The sequence below is a fragment of the Helianthus annuus genome, chromosome 7, assembly GCF_002127325.2.
Source record: "Helianthus annuus cultivar XRQ/B chromosome 7, HanXRQr2.0-SUNRISE, whole genome shotgun sequence".
Lineage (NCBI taxonomy): Eukaryota > Viridiplantae > Streptophyta > Magnoliopsida > Asterales > Asteraceae > Helianthus > Helianthus annuus.
Genome location: NC_035439.2, coordinates 74,127,367 through 74,152,208, shown reverse-complemented (window position 1 = coordinate 74,152,208; position 24,842 = coordinate 74,127,367). Strand labels below are relative to the sequence as shown.

General features: G+C 39.4%; 1 protein-coding gene across 1 annotated transcript; it reads right to left on the bottom strand.

The window, feature by feature from the left end:
• Nucleotides 1-19,393: 19,393 nt before the first annotated feature.
• LOC110883850 lies at nt 19,394-23,486 on the bottom strand. The gene is made up of 4 exons (XM_022131502.2): nt 23,332-23,486; nt 22,959-23,215; nt 21,564-21,685; nt 19,394-19,745 (listed from the first exon to the last, which is right to left on the bottom strand). Exons 2-4 carry the CDS (start codon nt 23,203-23,205, stop codon nt 19,575-19,577), a joined length of 540 nt encoding a protein of 179 aa, XP_021987194.1. The 5' UTR covers nt 23,206-23,215; nt 23,332-23,486; the 3' UTR covers nt 19,394-19,574.
• Nucleotides 23,487-24,842: the final 1,356 nt, after the last annotated feature.

Sequence of the window (24,842 nt, the reverse complement as noted above, 5' to 3'; positions counted from 1 at the left end):
TAAGATGAAAACAAACTTTGCATACAATCAAACGAGAGTAATACTTTGATCAAACATCTTTACACAGTGAACCGAAAGATTGAATTTATTTCAATAACGATTACAATGATTGATGAATGAATGCAAACTCCCCCTCAGCCAGAGCTCAGTTGTTTGTTCGTGCAAAGAAGACGATTGTGCAAAAGAGCTAATAGAACAGTACAAAGTACTGAGCTATTTATAAGCACTTGCAAACAACTGAGCATCTTAGCTGACGTCACCATGAAAGTGACATCTAACCTCCTAACAAACTCTAACCTCTGATCTATACAAATACTGCTTATGTTAACTACTGCTATTACATTACAAAGCAAACTATTGATCAGCTGCTGCAACCTTCTACTGCTGTGAACCCAGCAGCACTTGTCCGGATCAGCAGTGCTTGACTCAAAACAGTAGATTGAATCAGCAGAGCTTTAGTCTTTCATCAGGTCTTTACTTGAGCAGCAGTTGTAGATCAGCAGTTAGCAAGATCAGCAGATAGGAGGTCATCGGTTGTTGAAATCACTTTCAAGGGGAGAGATTTGTATGTAAACATCTGCTTATTTAAGATCCACTGCTCTGATCCAGTTTTGGCTTTAATTATCTGTTCCTCTGATAGGGTTCAATCCCAACAATCTCCCCCTGGAACAGATAATGCCAAAACTCTTCATTATTGTGGACATTTATTGCCTCATCAACAGTTCCCTTATTTGACCTTTAAACTGTAGTTCAAAGTTAAGGGCATCTGTGTCTTCATCATCCCTGCTAAGTGGAAGATCAAGGAGATCCTGCAAATCTTCAAGACTCAGGCTAAGAGCTTGTTCCCTTGATATTTTCTCCACTTCTCCACCAGACCTGAGCAAAGTCAATACGCAGGTCTGTTTGTCAGTTTCCCACTTTTGTATTTTTGAGCCTGGTGGGTTTCTTGGGAGATGCTTATTTGCAGAGGTATTTGATGAGGCTGGCCTGTTCATAACTGGCTGAGCAGTTTGTGCAGATTGACCCAAACCAAGAGTTTCTATGATCATTTTCTTTATGCCTTCTTTTACAAGGTCATCTCCCTTTATCAACTCTTGGATGGTTTCAGCTCCCAACTGTTTATGTGACCTTCTTTTATAGATGGCAGCACCAGTTAGAGCAGTGGCTCTCCTGATTTGCAGCTTTGATGGTCTTTTTGAAACCTCTGCTTCAGGATAGTCAGGCTTTTGAGGAACTTTTGGATCTTTCTTTCTTAATTCCTCCAACCTTTTGTAGGTGATCCTGACCACATCTTCTTTCCATCTTGCAACTTGTCTTTTGTTACCATATTCTGCAGCAACCAGTTCTTCTCTCATTCTTTTCAGTTCTACCTGTTTGTCAGGTACATTTTTTCTATACTTTGCCCAGTCAGGAGGAGTGTGAGTGACTTTCCTTTTTATCATGTCTTGAATTCTTGCTGCTTCATCTTCAAGCTCAGGAACAGTCCACCCTTTGTACATGTATCTCTCTCCCTTGTACTTTTTGTGTGCCATGATGCTTTCAATGTAGTCTTTCTTCAAAGTTTCAACTGCTCTTTCTGAAATTTGTTGACTGACACTTTTTGCAAATCGTTCAAGAGAACTGACTTGTGTGAGCAGATATTGATAGTATCTAGAAATTTCTTTGTCAGATTTCCCTTGTGTGTTTCTCTTTGAGATATCCTCTGCTTGCTTGGCCTTGATCTTCAAATATTCATCAACATTTTTAGGCCAGGGATATCCTTTTATTGATGGCAAACTCCTTTTGGCAGGGTCATCCTCATAATAGAAAGATTTTATTTCTTCTCTAACAGCTTCTAGTTCAAGAGGAAATTGAACACCTGCAGGAGGTAAGGGCTTGTGCATTGGAACTGAAGAAAGAGGGACTGGTTTTGGTATTGTGACAAGAGCTAAAGATTTTGAAGATGTTTGGGATGGTGAAGTGTCATCATCTTTGAGAATTAGCCTTCTCCTCTTTGTTTGAGGAGGGGCTGATGATGTTTTGGATGGAACAGTGGATGTAGTGGCAGTGGTTTGTGATAGACTAATAGTTGTTGAAACAACTGGTGTTCCAACCACTGTTGTCTTTACAACAGATGTTATAACAGCTGCTGTCTTCTGCCTTTTGGCAGGAGGTGATTTTGTTTTTGGTGGTGATGGTGATAAGGCAGTGGATGTAGTGTGTGTTGAAGTGGTGTGTGTTGAAGTGGGAGCAGATGTTGAAACCACTGAGGTACCAACAGTAGTGGATACAACAGGAGTTACAACAGCTGTTTTAGGTGGTGGTTTTGGAGCAGACTTTGAACGTCTGGTTGGAATGGATTTGGGTAGCCTTATTCTTCTTGTAGGCTTCTTCTTTTCATCAATAAGATTTTCATCATCTCTTGACCCTGAAGTTCCCTGATCCGGATAATCCACCCTGGCTTTCCTTTTGGCCTCTCTATCCCTTTTTACACTTGCAACTGCTTCTGTCAGTGCATTTGTGGTCACATCAATTTTCTTGCTTCCATCTGGCAAAGGGATCTTTTTGGTCATGTTTGAATTTTCTGGTGCAAGGTAGAGACTATCCTCTATTCCCTTCTTTTTCCACTCCTGAATTTTCTCCCCCTTTTTGGCATTATCTTCGGGAAGTTGATCAATGAAGAGAACTGTTGGAGGAGCAGTGCCAGTGGTGTGCAGGATCTGAGTTTTGAGAGCCTTTAGATCAGCCTGAGTGTTCTTGAACCTTGACTCCATTGCATTTCTCAGCTGTTGAACATGTTTTTCATGTTGCTGATCTGCTAGTTGTGCTTGATGATGGAGAAAAGGTTGAAATAGATTCCAGAGCTCATTTGTAGCAGATGCCTGTTGTGGAGCAGGTGCTTGAGGTGGAACAGCAGTGGATTGTACCTTTTGTACTTGTAACAACTGTTGTAGCATATCTTTGAGTTCTGCAACAGAGTTATCAAGCTTCTCAACACGGGCCGTCAATTTCTGGTACTTTAAACCATCACCCAATTTAATGGGATCATCTGATTTCCGACTAACAGTGGTTTTATCAGTGGTAGAGGTAGGGAGTTTACTCCAAACTTTAACCACTGATGCCCCTTTTTCTTGGTACTGGGGTCTTCTCCCTTCAACACTTGACAACCTTTTGATGTTGCCAGTAGGATAAATAAATCCACTGGTGGTTGGCAGAGGTGCTATAAAAGGAATTGCCGCCAAGGAAGTCTTATTGATGTAACCACTGTCCAACTGTAAACCAGTGGGTTCAACAGATGTAGTGGCTGCTTCACTTGGATTACCACCAAGAGTTACTTGTAACTCAAGGGGTGTAACCTCCTCAGGTTGTGTTGGTGGGTTAGCAAGGAATGATACATCAGGCTCAGTCAGTGGTTGAGGTATATTCTCATTAACAGGTGATTGAGAAGGACTGAGTAATACCTGGTTCAAATCGATTGCATCCAACAGAAGTTGTGTTTTTGGTGGAATTGTGGATGTGAGGTGAGGTGTAGAAAGGGGATTTGCCCCGGGCATTAGGCTGTGGATGATGGAAACGAGTGCTTCCAGAGCATCATAATGTGGTGGCCCTTTGTGTACAACCTGTTCTTTTTGTGAAGAAGCAGGAGGAGTTTTGGTTATGGGTTGAGATATTTGTACCAACTGCTGTGAGGAAGTAGCAGCAGTGGTTTCTTGTGACATTTGTGTTGTCACAGACAGTAGCCCTGGTATCTCATCCTCCAGAGTTGCCGTTTTGATTGGTTTGGGGGGTTTTTGATTTTTCTTTTTGTTTGGCTTTTTGGGAATTGTAGGTGTGGGTTTCAAAACAGTTGGTCTGCTGCTTTGATCACCTAGAGCAGTAGGCTCAGCAGCAGATACCTAAGGAGTAGTGGTAGCTGCTAAATTCTGCTCAGGCACCTCTGCTTGTGTTTTGCAAGGTGCTAACATTCTTGAAAAAGTTTCAGTTGTTAGGCTGTTTATTTGAGTAGTCTCACCTTGATTTATTATAGCTAAATCATCCTTACTGAATTTCTTTGCAAAATAATAACTTAAAAACCTTGGAAACAGTAAGAATGATTTTGTTTCAACATTATTAACCAAATCTTTAAAGATTTCCCGAGAATAGTTAAAATTTTATTCTTGAAGAATTGCATATCCCAGATTTTGAATATTTAAAGGGATTTCATTGAAAGAAGTGGTTTTGTTGGAAACACATAGTAGGAGGGTATGAAATAAAAATCTGGTTGACGAAGGAAAATAACCTTTTTGTAAGGTAAGTTTCTTCATCATTGTGGCTTCATACCCTCTTTCAATGAAGTCAGTTTGTAACTCGTTTTTAGTGAAAGAAGTTTTACCTGCCTGATCATCGAGTTGAAAGACTTCCGAAATGGATTGTGGCGTGATTTGGACAGCTTTACCCTTTATAGAAGAGTGAATGGTGGTTGCAGTGTCTCCTTGTTTTGCAAGGGTTGCATTCTTCCAAAACTCCCTTTGGGTCGCCAAATAGATTGGTGCATCGGCGGTGAACAAAGTTTTGTACTTTGATTTTGCCATGATATTAATGATGGAATCGAAAACATCGGTGGTTCCTGGTTTTGTTAGAAGACCCAGGAGATTGTGAGATGATTTGTATGGAATTTCAGTGGAAGTTGCCTTTTGAGAGGCTGTTTTCGATGATGATTTGGATGAGGGTTTTGCAGATGGCTTCGATTTTGTCATTTTTGAAACGAATGATCGAAGAAATTTGTGAGAGATGAGAAGAAAAACTGCTTTGAGAAGAGAATTTTTAAGAATCCAATTCGACAGTAAAACCCTGTTTTGGTGGTGAGTGGGGGATTTTATAGGGAAGAAAGTGAATGCTGACGTGGCAGCCGTTACAAAAGGTCTGACTGCTATGTACTGCCCACGTGACAACCCCTGGTGAAAGTGAAGGACAGTACTTTGATGAAAGTGACTGATGAAGGCAGTGGATGATTTTCACTATCAGTGGATAGCATATTAGTGGATAAGACACTGTTTTTGAACAACAGAGGTTATCAAGAAATGAGAACAGGGGTTGCCTTTCAGCAGTGGATAGACTTTTGAAGTAAAGCAGACTTTTGAACAATCAGTGGTTATGGCAGACTTTTAAGGATTTTAATGAAAATTTCATTTTTAGCTATTTTTAAGGATGAAGTTTTGATTTTCTGAAAACATTTTGTTGCTTTTATTCACAGAAAAACAAGATGTTGCTTGTTATTCCATGTTCAGCATCCCAATCCTAGAGACCAAGCTTTCAAAAGTGGTTGTATCAAGTGCTTTTGTGAGCACATCTGCCAGTTGGTCTTTAGTTGGGACATGATGCAGAGAAATCAAACCTTTTTCATAGCAATCCCTCACAAAGTGATGTCTGATGTCGATGTGTTTGGTGGTAGAATGGGAAACTGGATTTTTGATGATATTTTCTGCTGCCTGGCTGTCCAACATGAGTGGTGTTTTTAAGGCAGTGATACCAAAATCCAGTAACTGATTTTGAAGCCACAGGAGTTAGGTACAATAAAGACCCAATCATGCTTCTATAGAGTGTTTGGTCAATCAGCTCATCCTTTTCATCAGACATGACCAGCTTATTTGTTTCCATGGGTGTGCTGCATGGTTTACAATCATTCATATCAAATTTGGTCAAAAGTTCTGTAGCATATTTGCTTTGATGAATGAAAGTTCCATTTTGCATTTGCTGTACTTGGAGACCAAGAAAGCATTGCAGCTCGCCCATTGCACTCATTTCAAACTCAGCTGTCATGAGTTCTCTAAACTCTTCACACATTTTGTTACATGTGCTTCCAAAAATAATGTCATCCACATAAATTTGGACAATCATTAAATCCTTCCCTCTCCATTTAAGAAACAATGTTTTATCAATGGTACCTCTTTTGAAACCATTTGAGAGTAGGAAGTTGGAAAGAGTTTCATACCAGGCCCTTGGTGCTTGTTTCAGGCCATACAAGGCTTTGTTTAGCCTGTAGACATGATCAGGATAAAATGGATCCTCAAAACCTGGAGGTTGACATACATACACCTCTTCTTGAATTGTACCATATAGGAAAGCACTTTTGATATCCATTTGAAACACCTTCATGTTGTGGTTGACAGCAAAGGCCAGGAACAGTCTAATAGCTTCCAATCTTGCAACAGGGGCGAATGTTTCATCATAATCAATCCCATCTTCCTGTCTGTAACCTTGAACCACAAGCCTGGCTTTATTCTTGACAACAATGCCCCTTTCATCAGTTTTGTTCTTGAAGACCTACTTTGTGCCAATGGGACTAACCTCTGCTGGCAGTGGTACAAGCTCCCATACTTGTTGTCTTTTAAACTGTTGGAGCTCCTCTTGCATGGCTTCTACCCAGCTGTTCTCTTTCAGTGCCTCTTGGTACTTGACTGGCTGATGGAGTGATAGAAAACCAGCAAAAAGACAAATGTTTTGGGTTTGGCTTCTTGTGAGCACCCCTTCATTGATGTTACCAATGATTTGATCATATGGATGAGATCTCAAGAAGATTAAATCTCCTTGGTATGGTATGATGGCATTTGTTGGTGAAGGCTGCAAATGTGTATCATCTGAGCTAACCACTGCTGGTGACTTTGATGACCCAGCAGTGGCTTCAAAAGGTGGTGGAATAGGAGGTAATGAAGTGGACAACTGCTGACTTTTATCCACTGTTTGAGGACTTTTGTCAGCAGTGTTTGAGGATGTGGAAGCAGTGGTGGATGGGCTACTTTGGTCAACAACTGTTGAGGTAGCAGTGGTTGAGCTTTGACAACTGTTTTGAACAGCTGGTGCTTTTACCTTTGTGGCAGACCTTTGAGGGATGATGATTTCATACCCATAGTCTGGTGTTGCATCCTCTGATGGACCTGCACTGTTAGTCTTGACAGCAGTATTTTCAAAAGTAAACTTTTCAAGATCAAACAGATCAACAGGATTTGCTGGAATTTTCATTGAGGAAAGTTCATTGAACTTTACATTCAAAGTCTCCTCCACTGCCTTGGTCCGTGTATTGAACACTTTGTAGGCCTTGGCAGTGGCTGAGTATCCCAGATGATAACCACAATCAATTTTGGCTGCAAATTTTGAAATGGAGTCTTTTAAGTTCAAAATAAAGCATGGGCAGCCAAACACCTTGAAGTATGAGATCAGTGGTTTAATTTTATACAGAATTTCATAAGCAGTCTTTTTGTGCCTGGGGTTTATTAAAAATCTGTTCTGGACATAGCAATCAGTGTTTACTGCCTCTGCCCAGAAAGTTAATGGCAAACCTGAATCTGCAAGCATAGTTCTGGCAGCCTCAATCAGAGTTCTGTTCTTTCTTTCAACAACCCCATTTTGCTCTGGTGTTCTAGGGATGATGTACTGCCTTACAATCCCTTTCTTCACACAGAAGGCATCCAACTCCTTATTTTTAAATTCTGTGTCATTGTCACTCCTGAAGCTTTTCACTGGAAGGTCAAATTGCTTTTCAACCTGTGTCACAAAGTCTTGCAAAATTCCTGCAGTCTCATCTTTTGAGTGTAAAAAGAAAGTCCATGTAAACCTAGAAAAGTCATCAACTATAACCAAACAATATCTTTTCTTTTTGAGGCTCATGACTTGAACTGGGCCAAACAAATCCATGTGTAGCATTTGCAAACACTGGGTTGTTTTGGACTCTTCAATGGACTTGAAAGAACTTTTATGCTGTTTTCCTTTTAAACAGGAAATGCAATGTTCAGAACATGAAAACAATTTTTGTGGTAGGCCTCTCACCAAACCATTTTTTGAATTTTCACTGATTGTCTTAAGATTTGTGTGCCCCAGCCTTCTGTGCCAAAGTTCTGTCTCTTTGTTAGAGGCAGCTGAGAACAGACAGGCATCAGCTCTGGGACACTCTTTTGACATATCAACAACATAAACATTGCCACTTCTTTGAGCAACAAGTTTAGTTTGACCAGCTTTGATTATTGCTTCAATCTTTTTGACCATTTCTGGTCCAACAATCCTACAACAATCTTTTGTGAAGAATGACCCAAACCCTTTGTCACTCATTTGTGATACATTCAGAAGGTTGAATTTTAGATTGTCTATTAGATTGACATTTTCAAATTTTACATTTCCAGATTGCACTGTACCAGACCCTAGAACTTTCCATTTACTATTATTCCCAAAGGATATATCACCCCCTCCATGGATTTTAAAGTCTTTGAGGAGGGCTTTACATCCTGTCATGTGCCTGGAGCCTCCACTATCTACATACCAAAGACTATCAAAGCATGCAGAAGCTCCCTGCACATGAAGTAAAAGGATTAGTTCATTAAGGGCTCCAAAGCCAACAGGGCTTTGGATGGGGATTCAGCAGTGTCTGGTATGGATGCAGAGTGATGGACAGTGGTTAGGTCAGGGGTTTGGACAGTCTTAGTACTGTTTCTTGCTAACCACTGTTGAGGGTCTTGACCAATCACCTGCTGATAACCAAAAGGATGCCTATTCACTCTAGGTTTAGAGGGCTTTTTGTAGACCTCATAAACGTGTGGAATCCTTTGGTAAGACTGTTTTTCCTTGCCTTTTCTGAACTTATTGGCAGGAGGTGCATCAGTAACCTGAACATCTCTTTTGACAGATGTTTGGTTCAGCTGTTTTGTGACAGCTGTTTGAACTGGTACAAACAGTGGTTGTTTCTTGGTGAATTTGACAGATGATGATGATGATGGACTCAAGGATGTTTTAGCAAGGTACTCATTCTTTTTCACATCAAAGTTTTTGAGATACACACATGCTTGAGTTTTGTGGTTTGTTTTACCACAAACAATGCAACTTTCAGCTGGAACTATGATACCTGTTCTGTTTATATCATAAGCTTTTAAGTGGAAACAATCTTTTGTTAGATGATTCCTTTTCTCACAGAATTCACAAAACAAGTTATCAATTTTTTCTTTCTTCTTTCTCTTTTCAGACTCCTTTGTAACAGAGGTTTTAACCACTGCTGGAATGTCTTTGAGAGGTATGACTTTAGCTTTTGGAGCTTTAACACCATCAGTTGATGTAAAGTCCATTGGCTTGAAATTTTCAAGAATATCACACTTATCAGACCATTTTGGTTTAAACTGATGATTTTCAAGCTCCTCAAAAGTAGAGGATCCCATTGGTCTGTCAAGTGTGATTTTGTTACCAAGTTTGTCAGTGATTTTCACTTCTTGGCCATTCTTGTTTGTGGGGATGAACTCAGTGGTTACATCAGTGGTTTCAGTGGTCGAAACAGATTTTTCAAAAGCAGTGTTTTCATCATCATGTTTTCTATAACCAACCCCAAATTTCACATTGCTTTTTATCTGTTTTTCAAGCATAACCTCATACCCTTTGCATGATTCCACCCATCTCTCACATGTGATCTGGGTGGACTCTGACTCCTTTTTGCAAACTTGGTATTTTTCTACCAAAGTTTGGAGTTGGGTTTTGGTTATGCTCTGCTCTTCTTTCAAGCTGCTAATCTCTTTGTCTTTTTCAGTCAATTTGTTTTTAAGTTCTTTTAGAGATCTTTCAAATTTGACTTCATCAGTTAAGATTTTATCCCGAAGGTTTTCGTTCACCTCTTTGATGTTAGCAAAAGCAATAATGCAATTGTCAGAACATAGTTTTTCAAGAACTTGAGGTGTTACCTTGGCAGCAGCCATCATTGCACAGTCACATTTAGGATTTTCTTCATCTTCAGCTCCTTCTTCTCTCTCACCTGCTTTTTCTTCTTTCTTTTCTTCCTTGTTCTCTTCGGACCATGGGTCTGTCAGTGGTTCAATCAGGGTACCTGAACTTTCTTCCAACAGTACTTCATCAGCCACAGCAGCAACCACTGCTTCAGTCACCTCATCCACTGTTTCAATACTCAGCTGTTCCTCCTCAGTTTCAACCCCCTCCTATATTGACTCTAATGCCATCAAACAAAATTCATTATTAGAAGAAACATTGGAAGCATAGAGTGCAAAATTTTCATCACTGAGGTCTTCAGGCATACTGCTCCAGTCAACAAACCCTTGAGTGAAAAAACTTTGTTGATCTGGTTGTACTGCTGCTGGAGCAGTGGTTTGAGGTGCAGGCTGCACTTGTGCCTGAGGGACAGGGGTTTGAACATATTGGATCTGTGGAACAGTGGCTTGGACATAGTGCACTGGCACAGGGGCAGCAACATAGTGAGCAGTGTTCACTTGAGCTGCTGGGGCATAATGGGCATAGTGCACAGTGCCTTGATTTTGAGGTCTAGGATTTGAGCTAGGATGAGTGATTATGGGACCAGTAGTTTGACTCCTACATTCCCTAGCAAAGTGTCCCAACTACTACACTTGTAGCACTTGATTTTCGATTTATCCAGCCCAACCCTTAGATTCCCATGCAAACCTGGGAATTTTCGCCCTGTTCTTTTATAAAATTTGCTAGTTCTAACACTTAGCAAGGCCAGTTGATGCAAGATGTCCATTTCCTCTAAGTCAGTGGGGTCAAAATGCTGTAGATCATTGAGTTCAAAGCTTAGGTTGTCTGACATCTGGTTTTCGTTTGCAGTGAATGCATAACTTGTAGAGTGAGGATCAGGGTTGTTAAAATTTGCACCAGCAGTTATGTCAATGAAGTGATCATAACCCTGATCCTTACCACTACTCCCAGATTCTTCTTGACCCAAAAGAGCAGTGTTACCGAATGTATAATCATCAACGGTTTTTCCTGACTCTTGTAACTTCCTTTTATGGTTCAACTCCCTTTCGTAGGTCAGGAGTCGACCGTGGAGTTGGGTCAAGGTCAGATCCTTGAACTCAGGTGAGTTTCGGGTGACAAAAGCTATGGTGTCCCATTTTTCTGGCAGTGACCTGAGGAACCTGCTATTTTGAGTTGAGTTTGTAAAAGTGGTTTTAACAAGCCTCAGTTCACTGATGAGACAACTGAAACGCTCAAATTGTTGCGTCAGTGATTCACCTTTAACATGACAAAATGTTTCATACTGTTGGTTCAGGATTTCCCTATTGTTTTCTATGACTTCTTCAGTTCCCCCAAACTGTTCCTTAAGCGCGTCCCATAACTCTTTGGCACTGTTACAGTGTAACAGTCCAGCATATATTTCATTGGGCAGCGCTGAAGCTATGATGCTAAACGCTTTAGCATCTAGTTCGATCCTTTGAAAGTCGGTTTCGGTATAGTTTTCAACTGTTTTTGGAACGAACTTTTTAGTATCTTCAGCGCTTGGCACTGTAGGAACATGGGGACCGAAGACGACAGATCTCCAACAACATGTGCCTTGTTGAGCGAGGATGTGACCCATCCTCCTCTGCCAGATGTTGTACTCATTTCTTTTTAGCATAGGTGGTTTAAAAAGAGAGCCGATGTTGTTTTTATCATCCTGAGATTGTGACATCATTCTTGTTGTTTTACAGACACTGAGAAATCAACTTTAATGGTGATTAATCCTTGCTCTGTTTTTCAACAAACGAACAAACGATCAGTATCAACTGCTATGAGCTGAACTATCTACGTCAAAATGATTGTTAAATCAAATTTGACTGTCCAGGCTCTGATACCATTGTTGGATCTGAGTTTGATTTTGATTGTATTTTGTGTTTGTAATTAAGGTGAAAATGGATGAGTGTGCAGCGGAATTAAGATGAAAACAAACTTTGCATACAATCAAACGAGAGTAATACTTTGATCAAACATCTTTACACAGTGAACCGAAAGATTGAATTTATTTCAATAACGATTACAATGATTGATGAATGAATGCAAACTCCCCCTCAGCCAGAGCTCAGTTGTTTGTTCGTGCAAAGAAGACGATTGTGCAAAAGAGCTAATAGAACAGTACAAAGTACTGAGCTATTTATAAGCACTTGCAAACAACTGAGCATCTTAGCTGACGTCACCATGAAAGTGACATCTAACCTCCTAACAAACTCTAACCTCTGATCTATACAAATACTGTTTATGTTAACTACTGCTATTACATTACAAAGCAAACTATTGATCAGCTGCTGCAACCTTCTACTGCTGTGAACCCAGCAGCACTTGTCTGGATCAGCAGTGCTTGACTCAAAACAGTAGATTGAATCAGCAGAGCTTTAGTCTTTCATCAGGTCTTTATGATGTCTGTCGTTATGGACATGCAAAAACCAACTAAACTATGTAGATAGAGTAAGTCGGATATCGAACCAGAGGAGGATTGTGGAAAGTGTTATTATGCTAAGTATTTAATTAACTAATGCTAAGAAATAAAAATCAATTGAGAGTTTGACTGTTTGAGAGAATTGTCTAAGTTAACGAATAAAAACTAAGGTTTAAATCAATAGGTGAGAAAATGGTTCCTCCAGATTTCAGGTTTTCCAGTTAACTTCAACTATGTGTTTAATCGTTACCTACATAGACATAGGTGTTAAACCTGATTAACTAATTGTGATAACCAAAGACTAAGTACTCCGGTCAATACATAACGGGAGGTTATCTAGTGGTTACCAATCACAATTACCAACCCTAATCCCATAACAAATATATCCCAATTACTAGAACTCTCGGGAACTGAATGATCAAAGACTAAGGTTAAGCAAATGCAATCGATTACAATTAATCAACTAAATCACAAGTGAAAAGCATCGAATGCTTAGATCACTGAGTCAAACGATTGTCACCAAACACATAAAATTAGTTAACTTACAAAAACCCTTCATCCGAAGGAAACCACTAAAGACTAGCCGCTCATGTGGATTGAATGATCTCCACCTCCACCTTAGTCGATGTGAACGAATGATGATCTCTTTGTATTATTATAATTGGTGCCCTCGAGAAAAACCCCTGAATATGGCGACTGCCCTTTTGATCCCTTACTGTCAAAGCCCATGTGTTGGCGGCCCAATCCACAAAGGTCAAGACCCTCACATGCACCCTCAAGTCTGCGATGAGATGATGATTGATTATTGTTATGGACTTCTTGTGTTACTCATTTAATCAATTGATGGTGGGCCCCCATGTCGTCAATTGTTGACTATGTAAAACCTTGTATGTCGGCCCACTAACCAGTCGCCAAGTCTAAGACCCTTCTCATTATTCACGTGATGTATGATAATGTTCCTAGATGTGCCGCCAAAATAGTCCAATCCATATCATCTAAATTGTGTTCCTCCCACTTTTTAATATCTTCTGCATGTAATGATGGCCTCCAATAATAATGAAGTTGAAAAGTCCAATTCTCAAAATCCCAGATATAGCCGTCAAAATTAATATGTATATATGATGTTGGAGTGTGATGATATTAAAAATTGATGATGTAGACTCCTTCAATCACGTGATGTATGGCCCACTAACCAACGTAGCTTACGCATGACAACCGTAGGCTACGGTTTGGATCTTCTGTTCACTTTTTGATTCAGCCGTGAACAAAGCCCCCTAAACTTTGTAGCATCACATCTATTGGATCTCCGAGTTATATTTTGAACCTGAGCACATCCCGAATATTACGATCTCTCTCAATAATAATCCTCGATCATTCCTCTCGCTTCCACGTACTTAACATCACCGAATTACGCATTTTACCTACAAAAGCCACAACACTCGTAGTTACTATATTCAAAGCACATTATCAGTTAAACGACAATAATTCATACAAAATACTCATGCTAACACTCGGGTTTCACACACTCCATCACATCCCCACACTTATCATTGATTGTCCTCAAGCAACCATTACAAACATTACTCACCTTATTAACAAATCACTATCAAAACCCTTACCGAATTAACAATTCAAGGTCCCAAGTCATACCCGTCCCATAGACTGACACAATCGAGATTGACAATCTGACAGTTAGATAATATATCTTTGAAACAACTTTAAGACTTGCCTAACTAAAACTAACATGCTTATAATACTATACACATGCCACATGCCCCTCACAATGATCACTCCTCTCGGTTTTATCAAGACTAGCGTGTAATGTGCTAGTATGTAATTCGCTCAAAACCAACTATGCTACCTTGTAATCATAAGCTTGTATAGTAATCATACCTCCACTGTATCAAATAACATAACACATATCAAAAAGGACTTTTGGGTTTTGGGTTAATGGTAAAGGTAGGAATATATTTTTTGGTTTTTTTTTTATATTTATATGGCAAACACAAATGAATATACCAAACCATGAAAACTTATTCAGAATAATACTAACACTTTGGGTTATTTTCAACCCATTTATTTAACATGACCATAACAATGATTTTTTTTCTTTCTTTTTTATTTTTTTTTTCATTTCTTTTTTTTTCTTTTTTTTCAATAAATATCTAACACACAATTGTCATTCATGGTTGGTAATCAAACAGGTCAACAAGGTATAACAAACGAAGGGTAAAAGGCTCAATATGGTTAACTAAGGTGGGTGGATAAACAATCAACAAATAACACAGTGGAAGGGATCCTAATGCCTTTATCATCTATGTGTATACGCTAAAGCACAGTCTCGGCACGTATCAAACCACACAAGTTCTAACACAAAGCAACATATGGCCTACTCTCAACAAATGAACATTTATACCAATTCAAGTAACATTCTAGTAGGCTCAAATATCTCACCGAATAAAAGGAATATGGGTTGCCGACGCATAGCATGTGTAATTCCTAAAGCATGTTACCCCTAGTTAGGCATCTCTTTTTAATTCTTCTCTAAAACAACTGTCAGAAATACTCTCATGAAACTTAAAGAGACAACCATGACTAGGGATCTAAGTTAGTTTAAAATCAGTAGGAACCCTTTAGCGATTGAAAATATTGGTTTTCATGTAGTTCAAGCATACGTGAGACAAGAAAATTTCAAAATTTTTCAATTTTTAGCAAATTCTCAACCCTTCAAGCATTTAAGATCAATATCTTACCAACCCTCTCTCGAGTTACCGCATCCCCACACTTGGGATACATTGTCCCCAATGTATGGTGCAATTTATAATCTAGACTCGAGAGATACCACCCACAAACCATGAACGGCTAACAACTAGACGACTCAACACAAAGAAACCACTCCCAACAAAAAAAAAATCACACCACCAAGTACACAAAAACAAATAAAACACAGGATAGATAAACACATTGACCTGATCAGTAAATCAGCAAGTGTCTGTAGTGGTGCAGCTGCTGTGATCGGACAGGAACGTAAACATCTTTTGGATTCTCTAATATCTCATCGGAGATGTTGCCAAACATCCCCACACTTGAATCCTTGCATCCGTGAAGATGGAACGTAGAAACCTGCCAAAGCACAAACACCAAAACAAAACAAAACAAAACAAAAGAACAAATACAATACAATACTCTACATCCTCGGGCTGCCTCCCGAGAGCGCTAAGTTTAAAGGTCTTCAGCCAGACCGTACCTGATTTCCGCTATGGTGGTCTTAGTGCACACTTACCCAAAACATTTCCAACAAATGCTCGGAAATTTACATGCCATCTCCATAAATTCGTCAGTATAATTGGCATGTTCAGACTGCACCTGCGGGTTTCGCTAATCCACTTCACGCGATATACACCGATGTCATGTAGCTTCACCCTTCTCTTCTTCTTCCTCGAACCCTCTTCCCCACACTTGTTAATTGGAATGATTGATATGGGAAGAGGTTCGGTACACACATTCATCTCATCAGACTGCTCTGCCTCATCATCCTCACACACCATCCGATCCACCAGTGACTCTTCATCAGACAAAGGATTCATTGGTGTGGTATTATCCTCCACAACCTCATCCTCCATGTGAGAATAATCTCTAATATCAACAGGTAATGGTGAGAGACGCTCTTCAATTTCTATCTTCATTTTCAACTTTTGACACTTAGAAACTAAACAGCTGATTCGATCTTCATCGGAAAGGTTGGGTGCTGCTAAATATTGCTCGAGTTTGGACAAACTCGCTTCCAACATAGCAAGCTCTTTCTCCTCCTCGGTCTGATAAGCATACACACCCTCGGGCTCAGGATATTCCTCGGGATGATACTGTCGGTATCCCTGATACGGTGTTGAGATGTATGCATCCATCATTTTTTTATTCCAATACTCTGGATTTTCCAAATACACCGCGCACACATCCTCATCATAAGAAGTATGACAACGACCGCAACAGAAACATCGTCCATCCGTCCTTGGCTCATAATAAGCATCCTCGTCCCGATCATATCCATCCGAGTAATAATCATCCTCCACCGTTGTATCAGAGTCATAGAAATATGGTGGAGGGGAAGGATTATCATAGCAAGGCATCGGTGGTTCTGCCAATTTCGCTCTTTCCCGTCTAAATCGGGCCTCGTGGCAACCGATACACGGGTGAAGTGGTTCCCTACACAAAATGCATCTAGAAGAGCCGCATAATATTGTAAGATCTTTCATCCTGCACAAACACAAAAAACACAAGCACCACGCATAAATCTGAACAAAACAAAACAAAACTGACACTATTTTTGGATTTTAATTTTTTTTATTTTTTTACTAAAACTTAACACTAAACACTTTGCGCACACCTCCCCGGCAACGGCGCCATTTTGATGTCTGTCGTTAGTGACATGCAAAAACCAACTAAACTATGTAGATAGAGTAAGTCGGATATCGAACCAGAGGAGGATTGTGGAAAGTGTTATTATGCTAAGTATTTAATTAACTAATGCTAAGAAATAAAAATCAATTGAGAGTTTGACTGTTTGAGAGAATTGTCTAAGTTAACGAATAAAAACTAAGGTTTAAATCAATAGGTGAGAAAATGGTTCCTCCAGATTTCAGGTTTTCCAGTTAACTTCAACTATGTGTTTAATCGTTACCTACATAGACATAGGTGTTAAACCTGATTAACTAATTGTGATAACCAAAGACTAAGTACTCCGGTCAATACATAACGGGAGGTTATCTAGTGGTTACCAATCACAATTACCAACCCTAATCCCATAACAAATATATCCTAATTACTAGAACTCTCGGGAACTGAATGATCAAAGACTAAGGTTAAGCAAATGCAATCGATTACAATTAATCAACTAAATCACAAGTGAAAAGCATCGAATGCTTAGATCACTGAGTCAAACGATTGTCACCAAACACATAAAATTAGTTAACTTACAAAAACCCTTCATCCGAAGGAAACCACTAAAGACTAGCCGCTCACGTGGATTGAATGATCTCCACCTCCACCTTAGTCGATGTGAACGAATGATGATCTCTTTGTATTATTATAATTGGTGCCCTCGAGAAAAACCCCTGAATATGGCGACTGCCCTTTTGATCCCTTACTGTCAAAGCCCATGTGTTGGCGGCCCAATCCACAAAGGTCAAGACCCTCACATGCACCCTCAAGTCTGCGATGAGATGATGATTGATTATTGTTATGGACTTCTTGTGTTACTCATTTAATCAATTGATGGTGGGCCCCCATGTCGTCAATTGTTGACTATGTAAAACCTTGTATGTCGGCCCACTAACCAGTCGCCAAGTCTAAGACCCTTCTCATTATTCACGTGATGTATGATAATGTTCCTAGATGTGCCGCCAAAATAGTCCAATCCATATCATCTAAATTGTGTTCCTCCCACTTTTTAATATCTTCTGCATGTAATGATGGCCTCCAATAATAATGAAGTTGAAAAGTCCAATTCTCAAAATCCCAGATATAGCCGTCAAAATTAATATGTATATATGATGTTGGAGTGTGATGATATTAAAAATTGATGATGTAGACTCCTTCAATCACGTGATGTATGGCCCACTAACCAACGTAGCTTACGCATGACAACCGTAGGCTACGGTTTGGATCTTCTGTTCACTTTTTGATTCAGCCGTGAACAAAGCCCCCTAAACTTTGTAGCATCACATCTATTGGATCTCCGAGTTATATTTTGAACCTGAGCACATCCCGAATATTACGATCTCTCTCAATAATAATCCTCGATCATTCCTCTCGCTTCCACGTACTTAACATCACCGAATTACGCATTTTACCTACAAAAGCCACAACACTCGTAGTTACTATATTCAAAGCACATTATCAGTTAAACGACAATAATTCATACAAAATACTCATGCTAACACTCGGGTTTCACACACTCCATCACTTTACTTGAGCAGCAGTTGTAGATCAGCAGTTAGCAAGATCAGCAGATAGGAGGTCATCAGTTGTTGAAATCACTTTCAAGGGGAGAGATTTGTATGTAAACATCTGCTTATTTAGGATCCACTGCTCTGATCCAGTTTTGGCTTTAATTATCTGTTCCTCTGATAGGGTTCAATCCCAACAATAGATTAACTTAAATGTAAACATTTAAGAAAGATTCTTATTCTTAAACTTTGAATTATACTTTTTATTTTTGAATCTTACGTAATTTGTTTCAAAAACCGAAAAACCCAGAACTAACCGTTTCTAAAACCAAAATAACCGAAACCGAACAGTTTTAAAAACCAAACTTTCAGTTACGGTTTCGGTTTTACCCAAAATCCGAACCATGTACACCCCTAGGCAGAATGACTGAAGTAGGAATTTCACTCCCCTGTTCAGCACAAACTTGGATCATAGAGAGTTCTGCCCTTTGGACCTCTGTCCTCTACAAACAACCTTTGGACATATTTGTTAAGTTCTTACCACTACTACCCCTCAGAACTACTTTCTACTTGAACTCAATTGTCTTATCTTGAAAGTTCATTTGAATGGTACCCAACTTAGAAAACCATTGCATTCCTAAAACTAGATCACACCCTCCCAAGGGCATAACATACACATCAGTAAGGCCGGAGGGTGTGGAGACGCCACCCTTGCCACCTCAGCCTCCATAGCGCCGCTACGGCGCCATCAACCACACCGAGAGTCCGATAGAATTAACTGGGGGGCGCCATGGTGGTTTCGCCAACATGGTAACGGAAGAAAGGGGGCAGTGTAAAGGGAAGAAAGGAGGCTGAGATTGGTTAAAGGGGGCGCTATAGTGTAAAGAGGGCTTTATCCCATACCCTGTAAGTTAAGGGGAGGGGCCTTAAAGCCTCCTGGGTGACGTGGCGTTGACGTGACGCTGAGGTGGCGTGATAAAGCCCCCACCCACACCCTCCAGCCTAACAAACACCAACCCTTCCATCTTCCATGTGAAATTAACTATCATTGTCACATATCTCCTGTTTTCCATTAGCAGTCTTTACTAACATAGGACTTCTTGAAACTGTGGTCAATCCATCAAGATCTGCAATGAAAATCTTGTTTCGCATAGTCGCCTGTAATCTTAAGAGTTTGGTAAAACCGTAAAAGTTACTTCCCTCTATCGCATTCACTGATATTTGAGCAAGTTCCATCTCAGTAAAGATGTACGAATTGCATATGATGCATTTGGTAATTAGTATCTACCAACGCAACTCGACCTTTTAGAAATGCAGCAAATTTCAAGGCAGTGTTATCAGCAAAGGTTTCATATCAAAGTTACTAAATGAACTTTGGCACCAATTTCAACAACAAACAAACCGTCGACTCTACAGGAGGTCCTTAAGAAGAACAAGTTCATCAAAATTCTAATACTCATTTTATTGAAAAAAGGAAGAAGAAATTAAGTCATAGCTGCTGCATTCTTTTTATCTTCTTCAATCTGCTGGAGCTCTGCCAGTCTTTCAGCCCAAGCTCTATCCCTGGCTACAGCAGCCATCTGTCTTTCTATCTTCGCATTTTTCTTCTTCCTGTTCGCTTCCTGCAACTCAGCCTTTCGTTTCTTCTTTTCAGCCTGCGCAACATCAAAATCCGATTCACATGAATACTAAATTCAGATTTAGCAAAATAGATGGGTCAAATATAAGCACCTTTTTGAATATGAAACACATTTTGTTCAAAATTTTAGACCTTATCACATATTAGTGTGTCAAATATGACTACCATAATTACATTATTTTCAATAAAAAAGTATAGTATTATAAATAAATTGTTTTAGAAAGTTTTATGAATTAGAAACATAATTGGGGGGCTTTCGGCCTGTTTTTGTTTCTATCCTCCGTCTTTATTTAACTGGCTAGATATGTTCACGGTGAGAAACGAGTTTGATTTGGAGGCATACACATGAATTTGCTATTAGTGGTGACTGAAAGCAACTAATATGTGTTGGAATGCAAAGGGTAAATTCATAGAATATGTGCCAAGACAATTAAAGGAAATGAAAGGAGATACCCTACAAATGAACTTGAATTACCTACCAACTGCACCGTCAAGGTGCGGATACATTATCTAAAGGGATTAAGTGTGTGACAACTGATAAGAATGCTGGAATAAGCTTATGTCAGATAAACAGAGAACTTCCTTAAAAAAGTAAGCGGGTCGTGAAATTTTAAATAACTAATGTGTTTATACATAATGTCACAATGGGATATTCTATTTATAAAAGGAAAGATGGCTAAGAAAAAGAAACTATATAAACTAAGAAACTATAATGAACTAGGAAACAAGATAAACTCAAATCGCTAATTGATTAAGTTGCGTATTTTAAATCTAAAAAGGTCAAATACGTTGAAAGTCACCTGAATGTATTCTTAAATCTTGATACGTAAACGTCATAGGCTCCAAAATAACTTTACTCATAAGGATGAAACTATTACAAAAATAATACAACCTTCTGTACACTATTTTACTGTACTTCAGCAAGCATAAAAGATAAATGCAGAATCTTTGTCAAGTAACTAATGAGGCTATGTAGCTATCTAATGCATTAATTAAAAAAAAAAGAGTTAATTACTGTTTTCGTCCATATGGTTTGTCAAAAATCACTATTTCAGTCCATTAGTTTAAAAATTGTGAATTCAGTCCCTGTGGTTTCACTTTTGTAACCATTTCAGTCCACCTCGTAACCATTTCAGTCCTTGTACTTAACAGAATAATGGATTGAAATGGTTACGAAAGTGAAACCACAGGGACTGAAGTAGTTACGAAAGTGAAACCACAGGGACTGAAATCACAATTTCTAAACTAATGGACTGAAATAATGATTTTTGACAAACCACAGGGACGAAAACAGTAATTAACTCAAAAAAAAAAAAAACCATTGACAACAATCAGACATGTTGTACAGTTCCTGACTGACTTCATTTGTGGCCGAATTGTACAAATAAAGGCCAAATGTTTTCTGTTATATACACTTCCCTAAATAATATTGTATGAAAACGGCATCCACTTGATTTCTTGTGCGCTAAAAACGAAGTTAATTAAAGGAGATAAGACTAAGACGTAAGCTTTGCTCATCAAAAGTGTGAGTAATCACTCCAATTTACATTTATCCCATGAAATTGCGCGTTAGTTGAGGGTAGGATAATTTCCGAAAAACCTAATGAACTCTTACTGTTAACATAAAAAAATCCCTTAACTTGTTAAAATTTTAATAAAATGACCTTTCTTAAAATGTTTTTTAATGGGATAGCTATTTTTTGCATAATTAAGTGTTATAACTTGTTAAAAGGTGACCAAAGGTCCTTTTATGAACCTTTTCAGTAACTTTTATCAAGTTAAAATGACTATGGTTAGTTATGGAATAAAGTAAAACCAAGCGAGAGACTCATACCAATATGAAGGCCTTGCGCAGTCTTATCCGCTTTTTTTCGTTTCTACGTTTGAAACTTCCAACATTTGGTTGATTTGAAGGTATTGGTTCACCAGGAACATGCTTAACCCACGCATAAGGCCCTGCATTTTCCAACAAACAATGCTTTTTCATATACTTTACGATCTTGCAAACCAAATTTACATAATGAAAATAACAAAATAAAATGACCTGCTGTGTTTTCTGATTTGAGCAACAGGATATTCGGTGTGCATTTTCGAGATAATTATAGTGACTTTCAAGAATCAAAATATTTACAACAAGGGATTGAAGTCATGGATGGTTACATTTACCCCTAAAATTATGAAGGGTATGTGAGGTCCCCAATTACATTTAAGCAAAAACTAGAACAAATTAAGTTTATGATCCAATTCTATCATCTAAGTAGTTAAAGCGGTAAGATATCGGATATAGGTCAAGGACCGATATTTGAGATATCGGTTATCGCGGTGGGATATCGGTAACTTTAATATCATGCTAAATTTAAATATATATAGCAATTTAACACAAACAATTCAATATACTCTCCTAGTGTGAGGTTCATTGGGGAACACTAAAAAAGTGGGGAACAATGGGGAACTGACTCAAACGAACTCCATTTGGACTCATTCCAGCGGCGTTAGAACCGGCTCGTCGAACCCTAACTAGGATCTCTTAACCCTAAACCCTAAATCATAACCCCTAAACCCTAAATATATTAGGGTTTGGCTTTAGGGTTTAGCTTTTAGGGTTTAGCCGTATAGCTTTTAGGGTTTATAGTTTAGATTTTACGGTTTAGCTTAGGTTTTAGCCTTATTTTTTTAGCTTTAGAGTTTAGAATTTAGGAGTTAGAATTTAGGGTTAAGAGATCTTAGTTAGGGTTTGACGAGCCGGTTCCAACGCCGTTGGAATGAGTCCAATCGGAGTTCGTTTGAGTCAGTTCCCCGTTGTTCCCCACTTTTTTAGTGTTCCCTAATGAACCTTCCCCTACTCTCCTATCATTAACAAATTAACCTTTTCCAACTTGCAAAACACAACCAGTTGTAGCAACTAGGAACTAACTAAGACTTAAAACACTAACCTTTATCAGTAACAACTAACTATTAAGACCTAAAACACTAATAGCAGCAATAAGAAAAAAAGAAGAAGGGTAGAACTAAGAAGAAACGTACTAATATCCGGAACATCGGTGATATATCGGTCAAATATCAGTCAACAACGCCGATTTTATCGGTACCGATATCCTGATCAATATTTTGCACGATATATCGGGATACTAACTCCGTAGGCAAAAACTAGAACAAATTAAGTTTATGATCCAATTGTATCTGGCAAAGACTATTATTATTCTAAGAGTGTAAAAAGTGGAGAAATGACCTGAAGGCTTCAAGGTAGCCCTTTTCCTTCGCGGCTTATCAAGGGGCCTTCTCTTAGGGAAGCGGGTATCAGTCAGGGTCTGTATTAACCTTGCTGATGCAGGTCTCCAAAACAGGTGGCTCTGGTGAATTGAGCCAAAATGCGAATGCAGCTCATTGTTGTACAACGGGGTTGATGAGGTGGTTCGAGCGTTAATTAGGGCTCTTGACACAGGTCGGATTATGGATCTTATCGACCCGAAAACCATGATTGATTAACTGTGTCGTCAATCCACACAAAACAAGAGTATCAGTAAAATTGAACATGAAGATATTATAACAAAGAAGTAAGCCATAAACAAGTGTTTCATGAAAGCAGAGGGAGAACAACTTACAACGACTGGTAGATAGATAGATCCACGGCGAGGAGGAGGAGGAGGAAGATGGCGTGTTGATGCGTCGATAGAAAAATACCCTAGGGCTAAAACTGTCTTTTGAATAAAGATATAATATAATGTATTAGTCACCAATTTTTTTTTTTTTTTCGAATGAAAACTTTCAATAAAAACACCCCCTAGCAAACCGCTAGGAACAGGTCAAGACGGCACATTACAAATCGAAATCCAACCAACTCTTCCAATCGAAGTGCCTGTTTGGTATGGGGTAATGGAATGGAATGAACAGGGGAATGTAATGGATCATTACTATTCCATGTCTTGTTTGGTTACCCTGTGTGAATGGAATGAATTATTATTATGTATTGTTCTGCAAGCAAGAAAAGCGGAGTAATAAAATAAGCGGTGAATGGTGATGGTGGTAGTGATTGTGGGTGGTTATAGGTGGCGGTGGTGGGTGTCGGCGGCGGCGATGGGTGGTGGTGGTGGTGGCAAGGTGGTCGTTGGTGGTAGCGGCAAGGTGGTGGTGGCGTCGACGATGGTGGTGGGCAGCGGCGGCGAGTGGCGTTGGTGGTTGGTCGCAGCTGTGAGTGATAACGGTGGCGAGTGGGTGGCGGCGGCGGCGGTGGCTGTCACGGTGAGGTGGTGGCGGGTGGCGGTGATGGCGTCGGTGGCGGGTGGTGGTGTGTTGTGGCGATGATGATGGGTTGTGGTGTTGTTGATGAATGGTGCAAGAGGGGATGGAATGAAAAAAAAAACATGGGGGTGAAAGGAATGATTTTGAGGGAATGGAATGCCTTTTGGAATGGGTGATTCCATTCCAGTGACCAACCAAACACCCTTTTCTTCATTCACTCGTAATCATCCATTCCATTCCACCTCTCATTCCTGCATACCAAACACTACCTAAGTTACAAATATTAGAACGATTTTTAATCCATAAATAGCTTAAGGACATAATTTCGCCAAAGATCCTCTCCATTTTCACTTGCTCATCTTTGAAGATCGCTTTATTCCTAGCCTTCCAAATGCACCATAGAGCTACCATCATAACAACATTTATCACCTTTTTCTTTTGGGTCGATCCATTAACTCAGTTATGAATGTTCATTACGTCTTTTGTCGACAACTGAGTGATCGTAGGAAGTTTGCACCACACTCTGACACGATGCCAAATCATAACAAGATGGAAATAAATGAGTTGCCAAGTCCGTTCTATCGCCACAAAGTTGTAATTATCAATATGATGATAATTAATTTTTCTTGGAGCCCAATGATTCCACACTATACCAATTGCAGGCTTGTTGCTATCATCCTTCAACATCTCTTTTTTCACATAAGCCATCGACAACTCGGAATCGCCTTTGATGTTCCATACCCACTCGTCATCTCTAGATTTTAAAATTTATACCCGTTCAAAAGACCTAGCAAGTGAGAAAGCTCAGCATATTGTTCCCCCGAGCTGGCAGCCTCTTCCAATTCCAGTCAAAACTCAGCACTTGACCTGAACG